Genomic DNA, 17,800 nt, shown 5'->3' on the forward strand with positions numbered 1-17,800 from the left:
CTGCTTTCAAAAGACATTGTTCTAGGCTATAGCTCCTCTCTATAATCTTTTTAATTACTTCATGGGGATTATAAGTAATGGACTTGAATGCTGAAATTGTGACTTTTTACAAGAGAGCTTTTTTGTAGAAGACTACCTTTTTACTGCTAACCCCGGAACTTCGGAGAAAAGTGCTGGGCCAATGAGAGGAAATAAATCAAAGAGAAATGATAAATCAAATCCTCCTACCAATTGTTGTTCTCTGTCCAGGATCAGGAGGGCAATAGACCTACCACAAAAACTGCACTTTCTACAGCAACCTCGGGCTGTCAAGAATTTATGTACCTGAGATACAGAAGTACAAAGCATTGTTATTACAGTTTGTATAAGTAACTGAGTCCTAGCCTTGGTCAATATATGAGTTGCAAACCACCAACAGCTCTTCTCCCTTCTTCTAGAGGATCCCCAGGAGAATGGGACAATTTCCTAAGGAGAACCAACATGCTGCAATGTTGCAGTGAAGAGAATAAAGAGATTCTGAAAGCATCACCTCTCATGAAAAAATCCCACTGATTTCAACCTCAAAGGACTAACTGATGATGAGACCTAAAAAACAAATACATTATTATAAACCAGGAATTATTCTGTTTTCATTAATAGAATTTTAAATCTATATGGAATCAACTAGGCAAAAATTATACCAATTTACATGCCCTTAAATTTATGTCTTAGTTTTCTATAAGATTACAACTTAAGATAAAGATAAGAGGTATATAATTAGATAGATAGACAGAGATAGATAGACAGATAGATAGATAGATAGATAGACAGACTGTTTCCCTTGATTTTCATCTCTTAGTGAACCTCCAGTGATAGAGGTTCAGCCTGAATCTAACCCACAGAAAGTCAGAGAATAGTTCCCATAAGCTTTAATGAAGACAGACTATTCAGAATTTTTAAACCAAATACAAGTGGATTTTGTCTCATTTTTCTCATTTGACTACATCAGAACTAAAATCACAAGTGGGAAGCATGTCCTAGATGTGGGAAAGTCATGGAATACTCGCCCCATGATGGATTCTGTGATCCACCATTTTTCTACACAATATTAAATCTGATTTAGCCATTGAAGTGGTATCTCTTCTTTCTGATTTAGCCTCAGTTTTTAAATGTATTAGGCTGAGATCCTAGTGGTCACACAAGCTTTGGCCACTTGTTGGAGGGTCCACTTTACACCACAGCTTTCAAATATCTTGTTTGGCATTCTTGGCACATCTGCTATCCATTATTCAGCCATTCAATGTTTATTATTCCACATGTTAACTATCATACACTCCTTGTATGAAAAGTTCATAGGAGCAATAGTCAATTTATCATCTTTGAGAGATCCAAACCTATTCTCTACACAGAGAAGACACTTTTTGAAGTTGTGTGTGTGAGCTCAAAGCTTGAACTTTAACCAAATAACCCTTCTGCAATCCAATTATTTGTAAAGTCTCTGCTATGCTATGGCTTAATTTAGTGTATACTGCACCTACAGAGAGTTCAGAAAAATAAACTGTGGGACACTGTAGGACTCCATACGACTTACTATTGGCCTGAGATATGCCAGAAGCAGCATAGTAATCCAGCTTAATAATGTGGAAAACACTGAATCTGAGCATCTGGTTAGCAAGAAGGATATTGGTTGATGCCAGTGATCTTAGAAAAAATAAACAGTAAAAGAGAAAAAATAAATAGCCAACCAAAATGAACCCCTCAAACCTCCACAAGGACAGAATTTTTGGCAAGTACAATTAAATTTAAATCAGGGGATTTAAGACCAGGAATGTACATTCCCCAGAGTGATATTCACTACAAATAATGTAAAGAGAGAAGCACAGCAGATGTGATAACACAGCAAGCTCTCTTGTTTATAAACAACATTATTCACATACCTTAGTGACTGGCCCTGCTACAAGAGAGATTCTGGGAGGAATTCAACAGTAACAACCCTGCCATCACATAGACTAGCAAGAAAATATGACACATTTGGAGGTCGATATGACAGTTCCATGTTTCACTCTCTGATTTCTAAAAAGTTGCTTATAGCATCACTCTATTAAAACAAAGTTACACACTCCTAGACCAATCAGGTGGTACTAGCAAGGTTTGAAAAGTCTTGGGATGCTGTGGTGTGGTTTTTGCTTTAAGTTTGTGTTTGCCCACTATTCTCCTCCCTAATCTCCTCCCCTCCCGAGTTACCAATCTCCCCAAGCCCTTCCCTAACTTCTTCCCTCCCAAGTTGTCAATCCTCCCTATCCCTACCCCTTTTTCCAGAGTGTTCCTTGTCTATCTTGCAATATTCAATACCCCATTTGTTACTTTGTATTATCCCCCTCCCCTGCTCTCCCTGATAGGTTTATAGAATGTTAGTCCTGCCCTAGATTCCTCCCCTACCATGCCCTCATTGGTTGGTTGCCCTATACCACTCCCCCTATAAAAACCTCTGCAGACGCCCTAGGTTTTGTCTTGGGGTCCCTGGTCGTGGACTTAATAAATCCATCCAGTTTTCCCCAAGTCCCATGTCATCGTTATCTGTTCCTGTGCTGGACCAAGAGATAACTGGGAATAGCAGAGCTCACGGGGGGAAGGTCGCGTCCCTGCTGTCGCTGCCCAGCACGCCACGACAGCACACTGCGACATTGGGATGTTTTCCAAAATGGAGACAGCAACTGTTGTGCCCAAACTGTGAGACTTTTTTGGTATAGACTCCTCCATCAAAAATGAAAAATCTAAGCTCAGTCGTAACTCCAATTTCAGAGAAAAGCAGAATCTTTGGAAAAAAATTAAGAGTATATTATGGTTCCCTGGCCTCCTTCTGAGTGCCTAGAGACCTATATGTCCCATGTGAAAGCAAGCCATACTTCTGTCCTCAGCAACATCACAAACAAAACAGGGACCAGCCTGGTTGGTCTGGTTACAAAGTACATGAAATCAGTTGAAATATTAATTGCCCTGCCTTCCCTGACACATGATCATTTGTTTAATGTATTGTATATGTAATATGTATTGCAATATGTATTTGCATATTATTGCAATATGTAATACATTTGTCTAATGTATTGCACAGGCATCCCAGTGCAATACATTAAACAAACTATGCTCACAACTAGTTGACAGCAGCAGTGACATATAAGATATACTGCATTTATTTGATTCCCTAACTACAGTATGCCACTACTGCTGCCACAAAAGGCTTCCCGAAAACCATCAGGATCCTGATGAAGAATGTCTACAAATATACCTAAGCTGACTTCTATTTTTAGTCAATATTAGACCTTGTCTAAAATAAATATTAATTACAGCTTCCCTAAAGTCATACACACTCTTATTCTCAACTTAAAAATAAGCTGTTGATTTCATGCATTTGCCTCTTATATTCAGTCTCCCCATTTTATATAAAACAAACAGGATACCTGTGCTGTCTAGCAGCTCATTGAAAGTCATTCTTCATCTTCCCCCTGTTTAAAAACTTATTTCCAAGGAAATACGGATGCACAAGCTCTGGAAAGGCTCAATGAAGACAACTGAAATAAAATGTTTAACTGTTTAACAAATAATTGAACATAAAAGAGAACCTGAAGAAATTACCTGTACAATGAAGGGCTGGCTGTGGCTGTGATTGTTGCCCAGCAACTCTCCAGCCTGCAGTGTTCTTGCCTAGAGGAAACTGCTGGCTCTGTCCAAACTTCTGGCTTGCTCTGCTGCTTTACTGAGGTGTCCACATGCACTCAGTCAGGTGTGACATCAAGTGTAGCTCTCCAAGCAGAAAGGCTCTCTCTAATTATCTAATTACAAAACTTTTTTTGTTTTTTTAAAGAAGGTTTCATACCACTACAAAGAACTAAGAAAGTGCAGCCTATACTGCATATGCTTAAAAGCCTAAACCTAGCAGGTCCTATGCATGGCCATGAGCAACATGCTACAAAGCAACCACATCTCCTTGTAAGACCTAATTCATGCTAGCCATTGCCACAGGTACATTCTTCCCTCTATTATTGTACTGAGAAATTCACATCTAAAAAAGACAACATTAAAACACCAGTGGATGTAGGATAGATACAACTATATATAAAGGCACACCCAGATTCACAGGAACTAGCATGGCAGTTTCCTATTTACTCACTGGTTGAACAAGGAGAGTACTCTAAGATCAGCTCAAATTCCATACTATTTTTAAGTAGCATGTGAATACTTGCATCTTGAGGAAGAGTACACACAACCAAGATCTCTCCTGCTCATCCTGTATCTACCTAGCAACATTTCTACCAGTCCATTCTAGAAATGAGGTCCCACCCTAGCAGAACCTGCATAAAATACACAGAGACTGTGCTTCACCTCAGTTTAATATCCTGAGAATCATTATGTTCTGAATGTGCTAAAGCTGAAAGGCAGAAAAAAATCCACATTTAACTTAGCTAGTGTTGCGGTTTAAGGAAAGTCTAGTTTTCAGTTGTGGGGGCGGGAGGCGAGGGTGGTTGCCTGTGGGGACCTGCCAGAGCTAATGAACTGGCTGGTTTTGAAGGGCCAGTCAGCTGGCTATGTTTGGGGATTGAGGCCTGGTTGGACCACTTGAAGGAGTTAAGCACACCCATGTAGAAAAGCACATTTAAAAAAGAAGGAAGCCCAGGAAAATTTTCTCTTGGCTTCTGCCTTTGAACAGGCTGGACTGGGCCGGGTCCGCACGGTGGGGCCAGGCCGCCCTGGCCCTGTGCAGCCGGGTTGGTGCACAGCTCGTTTGGGATTTCTGCCACCGCCAGGCCATGCCACCGGGACTATCCCAGCACGGTGGGCAACTGTGCGGCCAAGACCAGCACCAGGAGTGGCCCTGCGGCCAGAATCCATGCAGCCAAGGCAGCGATACGTGGCCATGGCTATTTCTGCATGTCTCCCAAATTAATTTTTTTTTATTCCGGGACCAGCGCCAGGAGTGGCACCATGGTCAGCACTGAGGGCAGTCCCGAGGCCAAAAGCGGCCGAGGCTGGGAGTGGCCACCGCCATCCTGGTGTGGGAGCGGCCATGTGGCTGGGACTGTGCAGCCGAAATTGGTGCGACTGTGATGGCGCCACGCAGTTGCGGCTGTCTCAGCATGACTCACAATGGACTTTGTTTGCATAGTTGCTTTTAGCCAGCTATGCTGCAGACAGAAGGACAAAAGGAGCGGCAGCAGTTATTTTCCTTTCTTCCAGCGCCCTGCATGAAAGAAAGGCGCAGGGGTAGCAGCAGCAGCCAGCACGGTTTGTGCAGTGCCAGCAGAGACCACATTATCAGCAGCAACAGATACAGTGATTCCTCGATTGTGGAGCCTGGACAAAATCAGCCTTTAAACATTTTTAAGACTATACAGTTTTAATTGATAAACTTGAGAACAAATGAACCTACGAACACTTTCTCCTGAGTCAGGAAAAGGAAAGGGTGAAAACATGTAAAGAATACAATAGGGACCCTGAGGTCAATAAGGCAGGAGTCAAATTCTAGACTCGGGGTCGGGGGAAGCAGAATTGAGGAGATGCCTCAGTCTTGGACTGAAATTCTCCTGTAAGCCATGGTGATGGACTATGATATATCAAACGCTTGTTTCCTTGTAACTTATAAAAATGCAGTTGGGGGGGATGTAGTGTTTTAACCACAGCCATGAACAGAGGCACCAGTGCTAAAGCGAGCAGATGAAGTGATTTTGATTCAATGAGAAATTTGAACAGAAGGAGATGAGAAACCTTGCCCCAGTGATAGTAATAGATAACCCTCTGTTCCCCGAGATAGATGAAGAGAACTTTTATTTTATGCTAGAACAGCCCATCCTTAAAAGAGCACCCCAATAAGTTGACATGGCCCATGAAAGCAGCTGGGAGACAGCTGCAAGGTATAGGAGAGATTTTTCACACTGCGAGCAGATTTTCCTTTCCTGGGCAACTGATTTGCTGTGACACTGAAGCCACGAGAGACCTGTTTTTTGAGGAAAAGTCCCCATAGCATGACAAGAGAGACTCCTCTCCCTAAGTAGACTGAAGAAAGACTATTCTAGAAATGACAAACTGACTGAAAATCCCAAGTTTTGTCTTCTTACATTGTCACTGGGAAAGAAAAGAAGGTGGGGGAAGAGGAAAAGCGTTCTGAATGTTTTATTCTGATTTTTTTCTTATTTTTTTATCTTAATTCTGGTAATGAAGTTATCTTTATACTCTTTAAGGTTTGTGCTTGCTTTGTTCTCCTTCTCCTAATGCTTATCACACAGCAAGAAAATGAGTAAATATACTCTAGTAAATGCACTGGCACTTAGCTAGTACTAGACCCACTACAGCTAGACACTGTACTGAATATTTGGTTAGATCAGATAAATTAAGTAACAACACTGGAATCTTAGGGCTGAAGTGTGGCATGCTTTAAATAATGTGCAGATAACTCATTGCAGGGCTTCAAGGTCAGGACAGTTTCCTTTAATGTGAAAACACATTTCAGGGAAGTAGAAGGTAGAAGCTCAGCCAAATTACAACTTTCTTTACCATAAGGGAAGACTCTAACTTTTCATCTCACCCTCTCTCCTTTTTCTTTTCTTTCCCCTCTTATTTATCTACGGTTCTGAAAGGGCCATGTAACTGGGCATACGCTGCTGTTCGTTCCTTTTTCTTTAGGCAAAGTTAAACACTTACAGAAATGCTGGACATGCAAGCTGTCCTGGCACAATCAGTATAAATGAAAGCCTGAGGAAAAAAAGGTAGCAACTGCCAGAGCATGGATAGACACAATGCAGAAGAACATGCAACTTACCGCTTGCTTCTGTTCTATCATTTCTAGTTTTCCATATAATGAATATAGACAACCAAAGAGAGTTTGAAAATCCCACACTAGTTGTGCTATGGAGGACCAGCATCTATGAACAGCTACACCATAGCTTGGTCTGGATATTCCTCACATAGTTGAGAGGCTGCTAGGCTTCTGCTCATATTGATGACCATAACAAAGCTTCAATGACGTCACAAAAGAGCTGTTTTTTTCTTGAAATAGCAAATGAAAAATAAGTTTCTTAATTTAACAAACTCCACAGAGGGGAAAAAAAGTATTTTCTGCAGCATACATAGAAGGACAATAGTATTTATGCAAGAGTTTTGATTTTACAAAAATCAAACCGAACTTCTCAGTATTCATTCCAGTTTACAGAGTCTGAAATCCTCATTTTAGAGGAAAGAACCAGATACCACATGGGAGAGTAAATAAATTTTAGTACAGATCACAGAAAGAGGTATTATAAATAGAAGAACTAGAAGTTGGATGGATTTATAGATAATGTTTATAAAAAGTTTCAAATAGTATGTTGCCAATAAATATCAGCCTTCTCACTGAAATGATACATGAATACAATCCCTTGTATTTTTAATCTATGTTTAATCCTTAGAGCACTAGAGGATGCTCAATAAACATTTTAAGTCTTATCTCTATAAACAGATCTACACATTTTCTGCACATGTATATAAGTTAATAAAATTACAAATATCATATATATTGTACATAAGACTAAGGCATGGTTCAATATAAGATGATGCAAATACTTTCTCTTGCAGATGCATCTTCTAACAATCATGTCTGAATGAGTTTAACTTCCTCTAACCTTTCCTAAAAAGGCAGCCCAATCTTTGGTTGGTACTACTAGCACCGTTTGACACTCCAACAACAAGACAAAAACATTACTCAAAGTAAAGCACCCACTTTCATGCATTCACCTTAATGTTATCTAAAGTAATGCCTTATTTACATATTGTCTTTTAAGAAAAATTTTATACTTAGTATACTTTCCATTATATTAAGGAATAATTATGTGATTTCTAATGAGTGTATATATATATATATATATATATATGAAGAAACACCCCAAACATTTAACTTTCCAAAATGTGAATTTGGGTAGTGGTTACCTGATTTTAGTTTTTAAAAAATCAGTAACTCTATAATCCCTCTTGTATTCTTTATTAAGGTTACTTAAGGGAAAAATATTTAGTCCATCCAATGTTGTATGAATATTAAATAGACTATTTCAGTTTGTTCCACTGCACTTAGGTCGCACTTGACAAAGTACAGTTCATAACTAGTTTCTTTCATGGAAAGGAAAAAGAACAAAACCAGAAAATGTGAAAAATAACATATCTGTGAGAACAAGAGAACTGTAGGAGAGCACAGTAATAGTTGCTGTCAAAGTAATAGATGCCTGCAGTGAAGTTCCCAAAGCCTAAGACAACATACAGCTTACATGGAAAACTGAAACTCAAATCTATGTTTTACATTGGTGTAATGATAGCAATTGGAAAATCCCACAAATCCTCAGCCAGCTATGAGAGGAACAGGCTTTTTCAGAGCCAAATATACTCATGTCAAGTCCAGTTGAGGTTGCTGCTCTCACAGTCTGAAGGATGCCTTTCTGCTACACAACAGAAGAAGACAGAAGGACTTACATTGGAAACATAAAAAATACTGGATCTTTAAAACAAATTTGATACATTTGGTATTTGATAAAAGGACAAAGTTTAACCCCTTTCCCCTGAACCTCCCAGAAGCTACTAATGATAAAGCAGCATAAAACTTCAAGTTTTGTCAGACACAAGGCAGTGGGAAATAAAGATGTAACTCTTGGTACTTAACTATCAAAAGGAAACCGTGTCCCTTTAAACCTTAAATAACAATTTAAAAGAAGATGCATTCTTTAAACTGCTAGTGGCCACATTAGGCCTTGGATCACTCAACTTGTTTCAATTCCAGTTTCACTAGAGTAAAAAAATTATGCAAATAAATTCATCTTTTTTTCTTTTCCTGCAGATGACCAAGAAAGGTGAATCCCAGAGCACTTGCAAAAAAAAAAAAAAAAAACAAAAAAACCCCAAAAACAACCCATCCCTTCTGTTCAAAGATGAGCAACGTAGAGGAAACAAAGAGAACTTGTAACAACAGAACAAAGAATGCAATTCTGTCAAGGCAGGAGAGATGTAACAAAGTTTCTAAAATGTAATAAGTATCAGAAGCACAGTAGTTTGCAGAAGAAATTGTAACACAAGTATTTGTTTTAGGGAAAAAAAGGCTGATGTTACTATTAGGGACTTGATCATGTATACTATTGGTTAGCAGATATATGAACAGAAATACTACTGGCTACCCAGGCTCACACTATCCTAACCTGATAGTGAAAATATTATAAAAGCTATATACACTTTTACTAAATGTTTCTGGTTATACCACGACTGCGGACAGTGCCTCATTTATACGTTGCAGACTGCTGCCCCTCAAGTACTTGTTAAAAATTATATTAATGGAGGACTGATCACCCTGAACTATCTTGGCAAACTAACATACATTACAGATATTAGTTATTGATATGGTAAGTATCATAGTAGCTAGAGGTTAAATTTATGCATACTTGTGTATCACTTCAGAGGATCACAACTTATATGCCAAAAAGGAATTACTTAAAAGAACAAAAATACATAATTTTCCATCATGGTGGACTTCTATGATGGAATGACTGCAAAGACCAACCAATGTCATCTATCTAGATATCTGTAAAGCCTTCGATGTGTCTCACATGACATCCTTCTCTCCAGATTAGACAGGCATGGGTTTGAAGGGTGGACTGTTCAGTGGACAAGGAAATGGCTGGATGGACACAGCCCGAGAGTTGTGGTCAATGGCTCTATGTCTGGACAGAGGACAGTGATGACAGTTGTCTGTCAGGGCTCTGTCTTGGGACTGGTGTTCTTTAACATCTTTATCTGTGACACACACAATGGGATTGAGTGCAACCTCGGCAAGTTTAGGTATCCCTGCCCATGGCAGGGGGGTTGGAACTAGATGATCTTAAAGGTCCCTTCAAACGCAAACCAGACTGTAATTCTATGATAATTTAGAACTTTTACAAATCAAACTTCTCTATTTGCTACATTCTCATGCTAGATTTTCAGCCCACTATATTATCTGTTTTGCAGATTGTGACCCCTTGGAAACTTGAATGTCTCCATTGACTTACAGTTTAATGTACTTGGATAGTTGTTCTTATGAGAGTGATTTCAGCCTGGAAATATCTCAGCTAACAATGTCTCCAACAGGAGTAAGAACAAAACTGGTGTGTTCTTTAAAAGAAAAATCATACCAAAGTTGTTCCAAAATTATACAGTAAATAAACTTTATTTCATCTCAGCTCTATTCATATTAGTGCTGTCAACAGTCACAGATCAGCGTATGATACAGTTATGTAGTAACTATTTACAATTTACAGGAACACGCCTTTTCTTCAGAAAATATAAGTACAAAAGCTAGGAGTAAACAAACGAGGTACTGCAATTTGGATTTATTGTAGGCAAAAGCATATAGAAGTGACCTTCTACCAAACAATCAAGATCAAATCAGGAGAGAACAGTCAACAAGAGTGTCTAGTTCATCAGCAAAATCACCTCAATCACTATCCATTCAAAATGTATTGCACAATTCAATCAAAAATAAAAAAAATAAAGAGAAGAAACAAATCATTTATTCCAACTTTTAGAAAACACACAGTAAAACCTGAATAGAGATACAGTAGCAGGCAATTCTTTCCTAGGATAAAGTCTTTTCTCTCCTTTAAAAAAATAACCTTTAACACAAAATAGAAGACCGTATTCAATAGAAGAGAAATAACCAAATAACCCCTGATTAGCATTTCTGCCAAGGCAGTTGATTATATTCACAGTCCAAAGGTGGTGCTAAGTTTTGGTTCTTGCTATTCTGTTTGTGACCTTGAATAATAGCTTTTCTTTTTGTCCCTTCTCAAGGGGCAACAAGAGATATAAGCTCATTTGTAAGCAGCAATGTCATGAGACATTCTCATGACAAAATCTTCAAGATGGTCGTAGCCACAGCTAGAAGAAAGGAAAGTTAAAAGAAATTATCAAATGTTACATTATTAAGAACAACTTAGAAGCTCTAAATATTAAAATAATTGCACTGTTTATTAATACAATTAGGAGACAGAAGAATTTCAAATAAGTCAAACTGCCAAATTATTTGAGCAAGCAATTCCATTCCAGTACCTGCAAAACAGTTGAGAAACTGATGAAAACAAAATAAGATGTAGCAAAACAGTCATCAGTCTCACTGGAAATAGTCTATCACATCACTGTATATTAATCCAAAGAAAAACAAATTTGGACTCTCTTGCATAAGGCTTATCATCAAAATTGAAATGATGATGCAGAATTTTGGACCTAGCACATAGCCTTCTCTACAGGAAAATATCAATTGCCTTCACAATGAAATCAGCATCCTCCTTAATTTCTATGTTATATACATGCAAGAATATGTGACAAAAATACTTGAGATGAAGCAGGCAACTACAATCTAATAATGAAGTCTGAACAGTTTGCATATACATTAGCTGATGTTATGAAAGTGTAACCAATAATTTCTGACATTAAGGTCAGTATCAACAAGCCTTTCTGTGATATGCTTCAAAGGCAGCTCAGAAAACCTGATTTTTTTTTACACCAGCATTACAGACAGCATGACAAGAATGTAAGTTTCAAACTTATCTTCTGCAACCTATTCTGCAATAGTGTTGTAAATAGCTTTGTTCCATTAGTATTTACAATTCAAGTATTTCCAATAAAGGCATAGAGAAAACAGTTGCTCATTTTGTCAGAACTGATGAAGGCTGTTGGCAAACAGTCCAAACTCTACTGCATTTTAAGTGCAATAAAGTGCATTCACTATTTTATTCAAAGATGGAAAAAACACAAAGTAGAAACCGTGACTGTTATAGAAATATTTTTTTTCCTTTGAAAGAGGTATTATTTTGTGTTGAAGGCTGTGTTTGCATGACAGCAGGAGAGGAAGATAACCTGTCAACTGCACTGTGGTAAATAGTAAATGGCAATGGCAATAGCCTTAATTAATTAATTTTGCTCTGGCAGTGAGGCAGGCAAACAAATGCATTTCAGCCAAGAGACCGCAACTGTTTCACTTGCACTGAATCAACTCCTGGCAACTGTGCAAAACTTTCCAGTTGCAAAGGAGGAGAAAAATGTTGAAGCGACCATATCCTATAGAATTCATCTGCAGAGTTTATTAAATATCATATACCACTAGTGATTCAATTCATAATCTTCATCAGCCAGTGCGGAAAGTTTTTTCCTGTGTACTTCCATAGCCTAGTCCTCTGTCAACCAGCTATTGCATATGAGTTGCTTGTTTAGCTAGGCTAGTCTGATGCAACCTGCATCTTCAGGCTTACATCAGCTGTTCCATTCTTGTAATGCTACAACTAGCATTGCAGATTCATAATTGAAGTAGCTTAACAAAACTTGAAGAAAGACACAAACTGAGAGCATAAAGCTCTTCTAATTGTTCTCTGTCATCTCTCTGCTTTAGCATCTCTTGATATCAAACCAAAGCTGTGATTCAGAAAGGTACTGATGTTTAAATGCAATCATATCCTAATCCCTCTGCAGAGAATATTCATCAATCTTTTAAAAGATAATGCATTTTTGTATTTACAAGATGTAATAATTCATTTCCAGCAGTACAGCACCTGTTCCACAAATCTGATTTGTTTGCCTATTCAAAAAAGGAACTTAGAAAATGAATAAATACAAAACAAAGCCAAGTGCAATAAAATTCAATATTACATAATAATTAATTTAAAATCTGATTTTATTTCTACAACTGAGATTTTTGTGGCTCAATCAACATTTGAAGTTATTCTTAGGGTTACGGTCACTCAAAAAGATCGGTTTTGAATCAGTATTTACCATTTTCAAACTCAGCTTTGTAAAGCAAAACATGATTAAGAAGAAAACAAAAATTATCATATGCATATACAACCAAAATTTGTTCTTTAACAAAGGAAAGCCGGCAAAAAAAAAAAAAAAAAAAGCAGAAGAACCATTAATTGCATGATACAGATTTCATTTTACATAAAACCAGAATGTATTAGACTTCACTCACCCACATGCTAGCTAAGCACAGACTGGTGGCATATTCAAAAGATACCACTGCGAGGTGAGGTAAACTACAAAGCCAGGAAGAAAAGAGCTTATTGGACTATTTGATTGATAGCATTATGTAGTGTTAACAAATAAGAACTCTGTGGACATCTATGGATGAGATTGCTGCAGTTAGATTACAACAACAACATAGTAAAAGCCAGATTATTGAAGATTACATTGATCTAGCATATGCTTATTAACCAGGAACTGCTACAAGTTTTCAGAAACTTGTTAAATATATGCCCACTAAGAGGGTATAAAATTACTCACAGATATTTAGTACCACACACTTACTCTAGTAGCACAGTAATTTAATAATTTATACATCAAAATTATTTACAGATGTTTTAGCAATAAACTAAAAGCTCTATGTTAAAATACACATTTATGCTGTAGTTCAGAACTTCATTACTCCTAAGAGCTAAACATTGGATAATTTAATATACCAGCATCAGTCTCTAAGTATGGAGAAACACTAGTGTCATGTCAGTCAATAAATAAAAACCAAAATAAACTAAGCATATTTCTTGACAGAAAAAATTATAAAGACATCTTCAACTTTTTAGTTCTAAACAGAATTATGGAAGACTCATCCCCACAGTAATTTGTGCTTCAGCAGATGAACATATAACATTGAAAGTGAAGTAAAAAATACTTCTTCCTTCATAATATGCCCTAATATTTGAGTTTCCATTAGATGTCTAACTCAATTTCTTGGTGGATTTGGAAAGGAGAAAATTCATAGGCTAGATATGAGCCAAGAAGGGACTGCTATGTGAAACCCAATAGCTCTTTGAACAATTATTAACAAATCAAATCACCTGTAGCCTGCAAAAAAAAAAAAACCTCACTGTGTGTTTTAGACAAAATTTAATACCAAGGATGAAAATTTGTTGGATGAATTCAAGTTAAATTTTAATTTTGTATCAGAAGTTGTGAATGTCTGTTGTAGGGAGAGCAGGTTTAAATATCAAAAAGCTGAAGTGGCTGCAACACAAGGCCCATCTCTCTCAAATTATTTCCTAAATATTACTCTGGCTTACCAAAACAAAACAAAAAAGGCTCATCTTTCTATTTTAATGTCAGAGAGAGAAAATCGAGCTGCAGTACAATCAATATTTTTATATTCTAAAAGTATTTAAAATATTTAAGATTGTAAGGCTCTCAGACATACTAACTGTACAGGAAAATGTTGACGTATTTAACACTTTCCTCAGATGTGATACTGCAAGATGAAAATACTTTAAAATTTTTTTCAGTGAATCAACAGGACTTTAATGTATCTACAAGTGAAATGAAATTATTAATATTTTTATTTTATTCTGTATTTGCAAGCATGAAAGAAATATATATGCAAGGTCAGTGAGAGAAACAGAATGCAATTCTTCCTCTCACTTAAATTCCTAAATATTTCACTAAGATGACCAATTAAGAGAGTGATCACAGTGTTGATTCCAGATACAATACAGAGGAAACTATTACTGCAGTTTTTATGTTAATTAAAAGTAGCTCCTATACAAAAAACAGTAAAAGTGATACCAAAGAAATGCTTATGCTCAAATAATCTTACTTCCTTTTGCATCTGCTTCTCAAAGCTAATTACACCTTTCTAGTAAATAGGTCAACTGGTAAATATGAAGCAAATGTCAAAAAAAAAAAAGAAAAAAAAACCAACACCAAACTGTTGACAACTCTTATTTTTGACCTGTCTTGACCCAGAGTGAACTTACTTATTTGTGTTTTTTCAGTACAAAAATAAAGCAGGCTCACACAAAAAAACCCAAAACCTAATCAAAACCCCAATCTTGTTAGGATACCCACTTAAGATAAAATTGTACACATCTCACTTCAAACACATATCTCAGGTGATTGAGATAAACCACTTTGTATTCTACAAGCAAAATGCCTGTTGTTTTTGCCAGAAATTTTATCCCAGGGCTGGAAATGTTTCTTGATATATTCTTCATAAAAACAGGTATGACTCCACAAAAACTTCTAAATGTAAGAAGCATTAATTTTATATATGTTTATATATATATATATATATATATATATATATATATATAATAGATTACTTTTTTAATTTAGAAAATTCATCCACAGAATAGTAGTGATGCTTGAACTTACTTTGATCCTATTGTACTCATTGCTATCAGAAATATGTCTTAACTGAGGAAAAATACTAGTAAAGAAAACATGCTTGCTGTTTTTCTCACCCTTGCTATAAACTCAAACCTAGAGCTGGAATTTGATATTCCACTGAAGAAGAGGGAAGGAGGGAGAAAAGGAGTCCACTTGAATGTGGACACACAAAAAACAAGACAGAACAAGTTTCTAATTCCTTATTCTTGAAATCTAATCGTCTTGAATAAACTTGATTTACTTACATAACTTACCACTGGTCGAGTATCTTCTCGTTCTAGTATCTTCTGAGTCTGATCTGCTGGGAACTTTAGCACTGTTGTTATAACCTTGGCCATTGTCTAAAGAGATATAGGTTATTCATATATAATTCCACATCCATAAAGATGCTCTGTAATATTTTAAAAATAATCGAATTTAATAATACTGGATACTATTTTATTAATGTCAATGGAAAACAGTGAAATCTGTAAGATATAAATACTTGCATCACATTGTGTATTCATGATGTGAATTACATGAAAACAATGTTTTCACATGGTCACAAACTTCAGCTACTGTAGTGTGATGTAAGTTCTGTGGCATCTATGCTCAAATGATAGAGTACATTAATAAGACAGCATACTAGATAAAGTGCATGCCTAGAAAAATCAATCTGTCAATCTTGTTGCAGATTTCCTGCCAAGCAAGAGGCAAATAATAAAGTTGGACTGGAGGGCAAGACAGTAAAACCTCCCAGCAAATACAAATACACACCTTGGTAAAGCAGTTTACAAAGAATGTGGTAATTACCCACATTACAAGTCATGACACTAATTCCTGACTCTTAGATCCATATCAGCCTCCGCATTTTCCTTATGTCTCCAATACTGTAGACGAACTGGTGCATTCATTAATGTCTTGATTGCATTCCAGTATCATTTACTAGGATTCATAATTGGCAATACATCTTAGATAATTTGCACAGATTCTTTTGAACTCTGTTCAAAAAGAGGAAGCATGTCCAGTGATACCAACAATTCCACTATTGAATCACCTTTGAGACAAGGGATACATATTTGCACTAGTAAAGGGGATCATGCACAAATAAGGGCCACCAAAATGACCTTACAAGACAGAATTACATTTAAAAAATGCCTCTTCTTGTCCAGGAACAAAAAAGTTGACAGAAAGGAATATCTGTACTGAGAAGATAAATTACAATGTAGATATTTTAACTTAAGAACTGTGTTGGGGGCAGTGGTGGAAAGCACAGTAATACTTTAAAAAGCATACTTAAAACTGTTTTTAAAAGTTCTATCATTCACATCATCACTGCTCATGGTTTTCCAGTTCATGTAGCAGGATGAAACCAATTCTCAAGACATATCCATAGATTTATGATTATATTATATAATCCTGAAAAGAGCAGACACTAAGCTCAGTGTCCTCCAGAAACACATCTAATGACTGAAAGGAAACCAGGATATGAAATCAAGAAGCCTACTGTCCAGCTTTTCACTAGTTTTAAGAATGAATTAATAACATCTAAGGTATACTGATTTGGGAATACTATGAAACATCTTTAAGCAATTACTGAAGAGGTATTTCACATCTTCAGCTGGTAACACAGCTACTAGCAAACTGTTATTTAATCCAACTGTAACTTACCATGTTTGTGTCAAGATTACATCAAAAGATCACTTTTTTAATATTCCGCATACCAGCTTTCATTTTACATCAAGTTTGACTAACAAATAGACTTTTGCAGCTAAAACTGTATCTACCCATAAAGGTTTTTGTCTTGATAGGTACAGTAGTGAGACATGTGAAAATCCCCTCCACCTACCACTCATCTTGGCAGGCTGATGAAGTTTTGAAGTTAAGAATCATGTCTCTTTTGGAAAAAAATGTGAGAGCCTATTGAATCCTGTGTCAGAAATAAACAGCATATAACAAATGAAAACCACATGGTACTTCACATCATACAGCAAGGGTGTTAAACTTTACTCTAACCTGGATCACATGTCAGCATATACAAATTTCCATACCTTTGTCTCACGACCCATCATATATTCAAAGAGCACTTTTCTCAAGTATTCAATCTCAGTGGGTTCCTCAAACAGGGAAATGTCATTATGGTGAAGGTTTCCATCTGTGTAAACAAAAAGAAGAGAATATTTATACTGAGAGTCACTCATCCGAATCCAAGTTTCACTAATGGCACAAAACCAAACAAGAACAAATGCTGTAATCTGCACCTTAGATGGAGTAACTGCAGCCCTTCAGAAAGGGGTTGGCAGGAGGTGCAACAGGAGTCACCAGGGTATGTGCCCTTGGCAGCCAAGAGGACTAACCTCATCCTGGAGTGCATCAAACACAGCATCATGAGTCAGTCAAAAGAGGTGATTGTCCCAACCTATTTAGCACTGGCACAGCGTCAGCTTGAGTACTGTGTGCTGTTCAGGGCCCCACCATTTAAAAAGGATATGAAGGTACATGAACACACCCAGAGGGTACCTCTGCTACTTGATAAGGCGCTGATAGGCATGTCCTCTGAGAGGCAGCTGGGGAGTCTGGGTTTGTCTAATTTGGAGAGATGGAGGCTAAGGGGTGACCTCAGTGCTCTCTACAGCTTCCTGAATAGACGTTGATAGGC

At 37.1% G+C, this 17,800-nt stretch overlaps 1 protein-coding gene across 7 annotated transcripts in view; it reads right to left on the minus strand.

The window, feature by feature from the left end:
- Nucleotides 1-10,167: 10,167 nt before the first annotated feature.
- The window catches only part of GOLGA4 (golgin A4), a 73,851-nt gene continuing 66,218 nt past the window's right edge, over nucleotides 10,168-17,800 (minus strand). For 5 of the 7 annotated variants that reach the window (XM_068201290.1, XM_068201320.1, XM_068201268.1 and 2 more), the window contains 4 exons: nucleotides 17,193-17,296; nucleotides 15,408-15,503; nucleotides 12,980-13,043; nucleotides 10,168-10,896 (listed from right to left, as the gene is read on the minus strand). In XM_068201290.1, coding sequence (XP_068057391.1) covers nucleotides 13,014-13,043; nucleotides 15,408-15,503; nucleotides 17,193-17,296 — 230 coding nt within the window. In that variant the 3' untranslated portion in view covers nucleotides 10,168-10,896; nucleotides 12,980-13,013. The remainder of the gene's footprint in view (nucleotides 10,897-12,979; nucleotides 13,044-15,407; nucleotides 15,504-17,192; nucleotides 17,297-17,800) is intronic. The other 2 variants (XM_068201276.1, XM_068201282.1) reach the window with 2 other exon arrangements.

The sequence above is a fragment of the Anomalospiza imberbis genome, chromosome 1, assembly GCF_031753505.1.
Source record: "Anomalospiza imberbis isolate Cuckoo-Finch-1a 21T00152 chromosome 1, ASM3175350v1, whole genome shotgun sequence".
Taxonomy (NCBI): Eukaryota; Metazoa; Chordata; class Aves; order Passeriformes; family Viduidae; genus Anomalospiza; species Anomalospiza imberbis.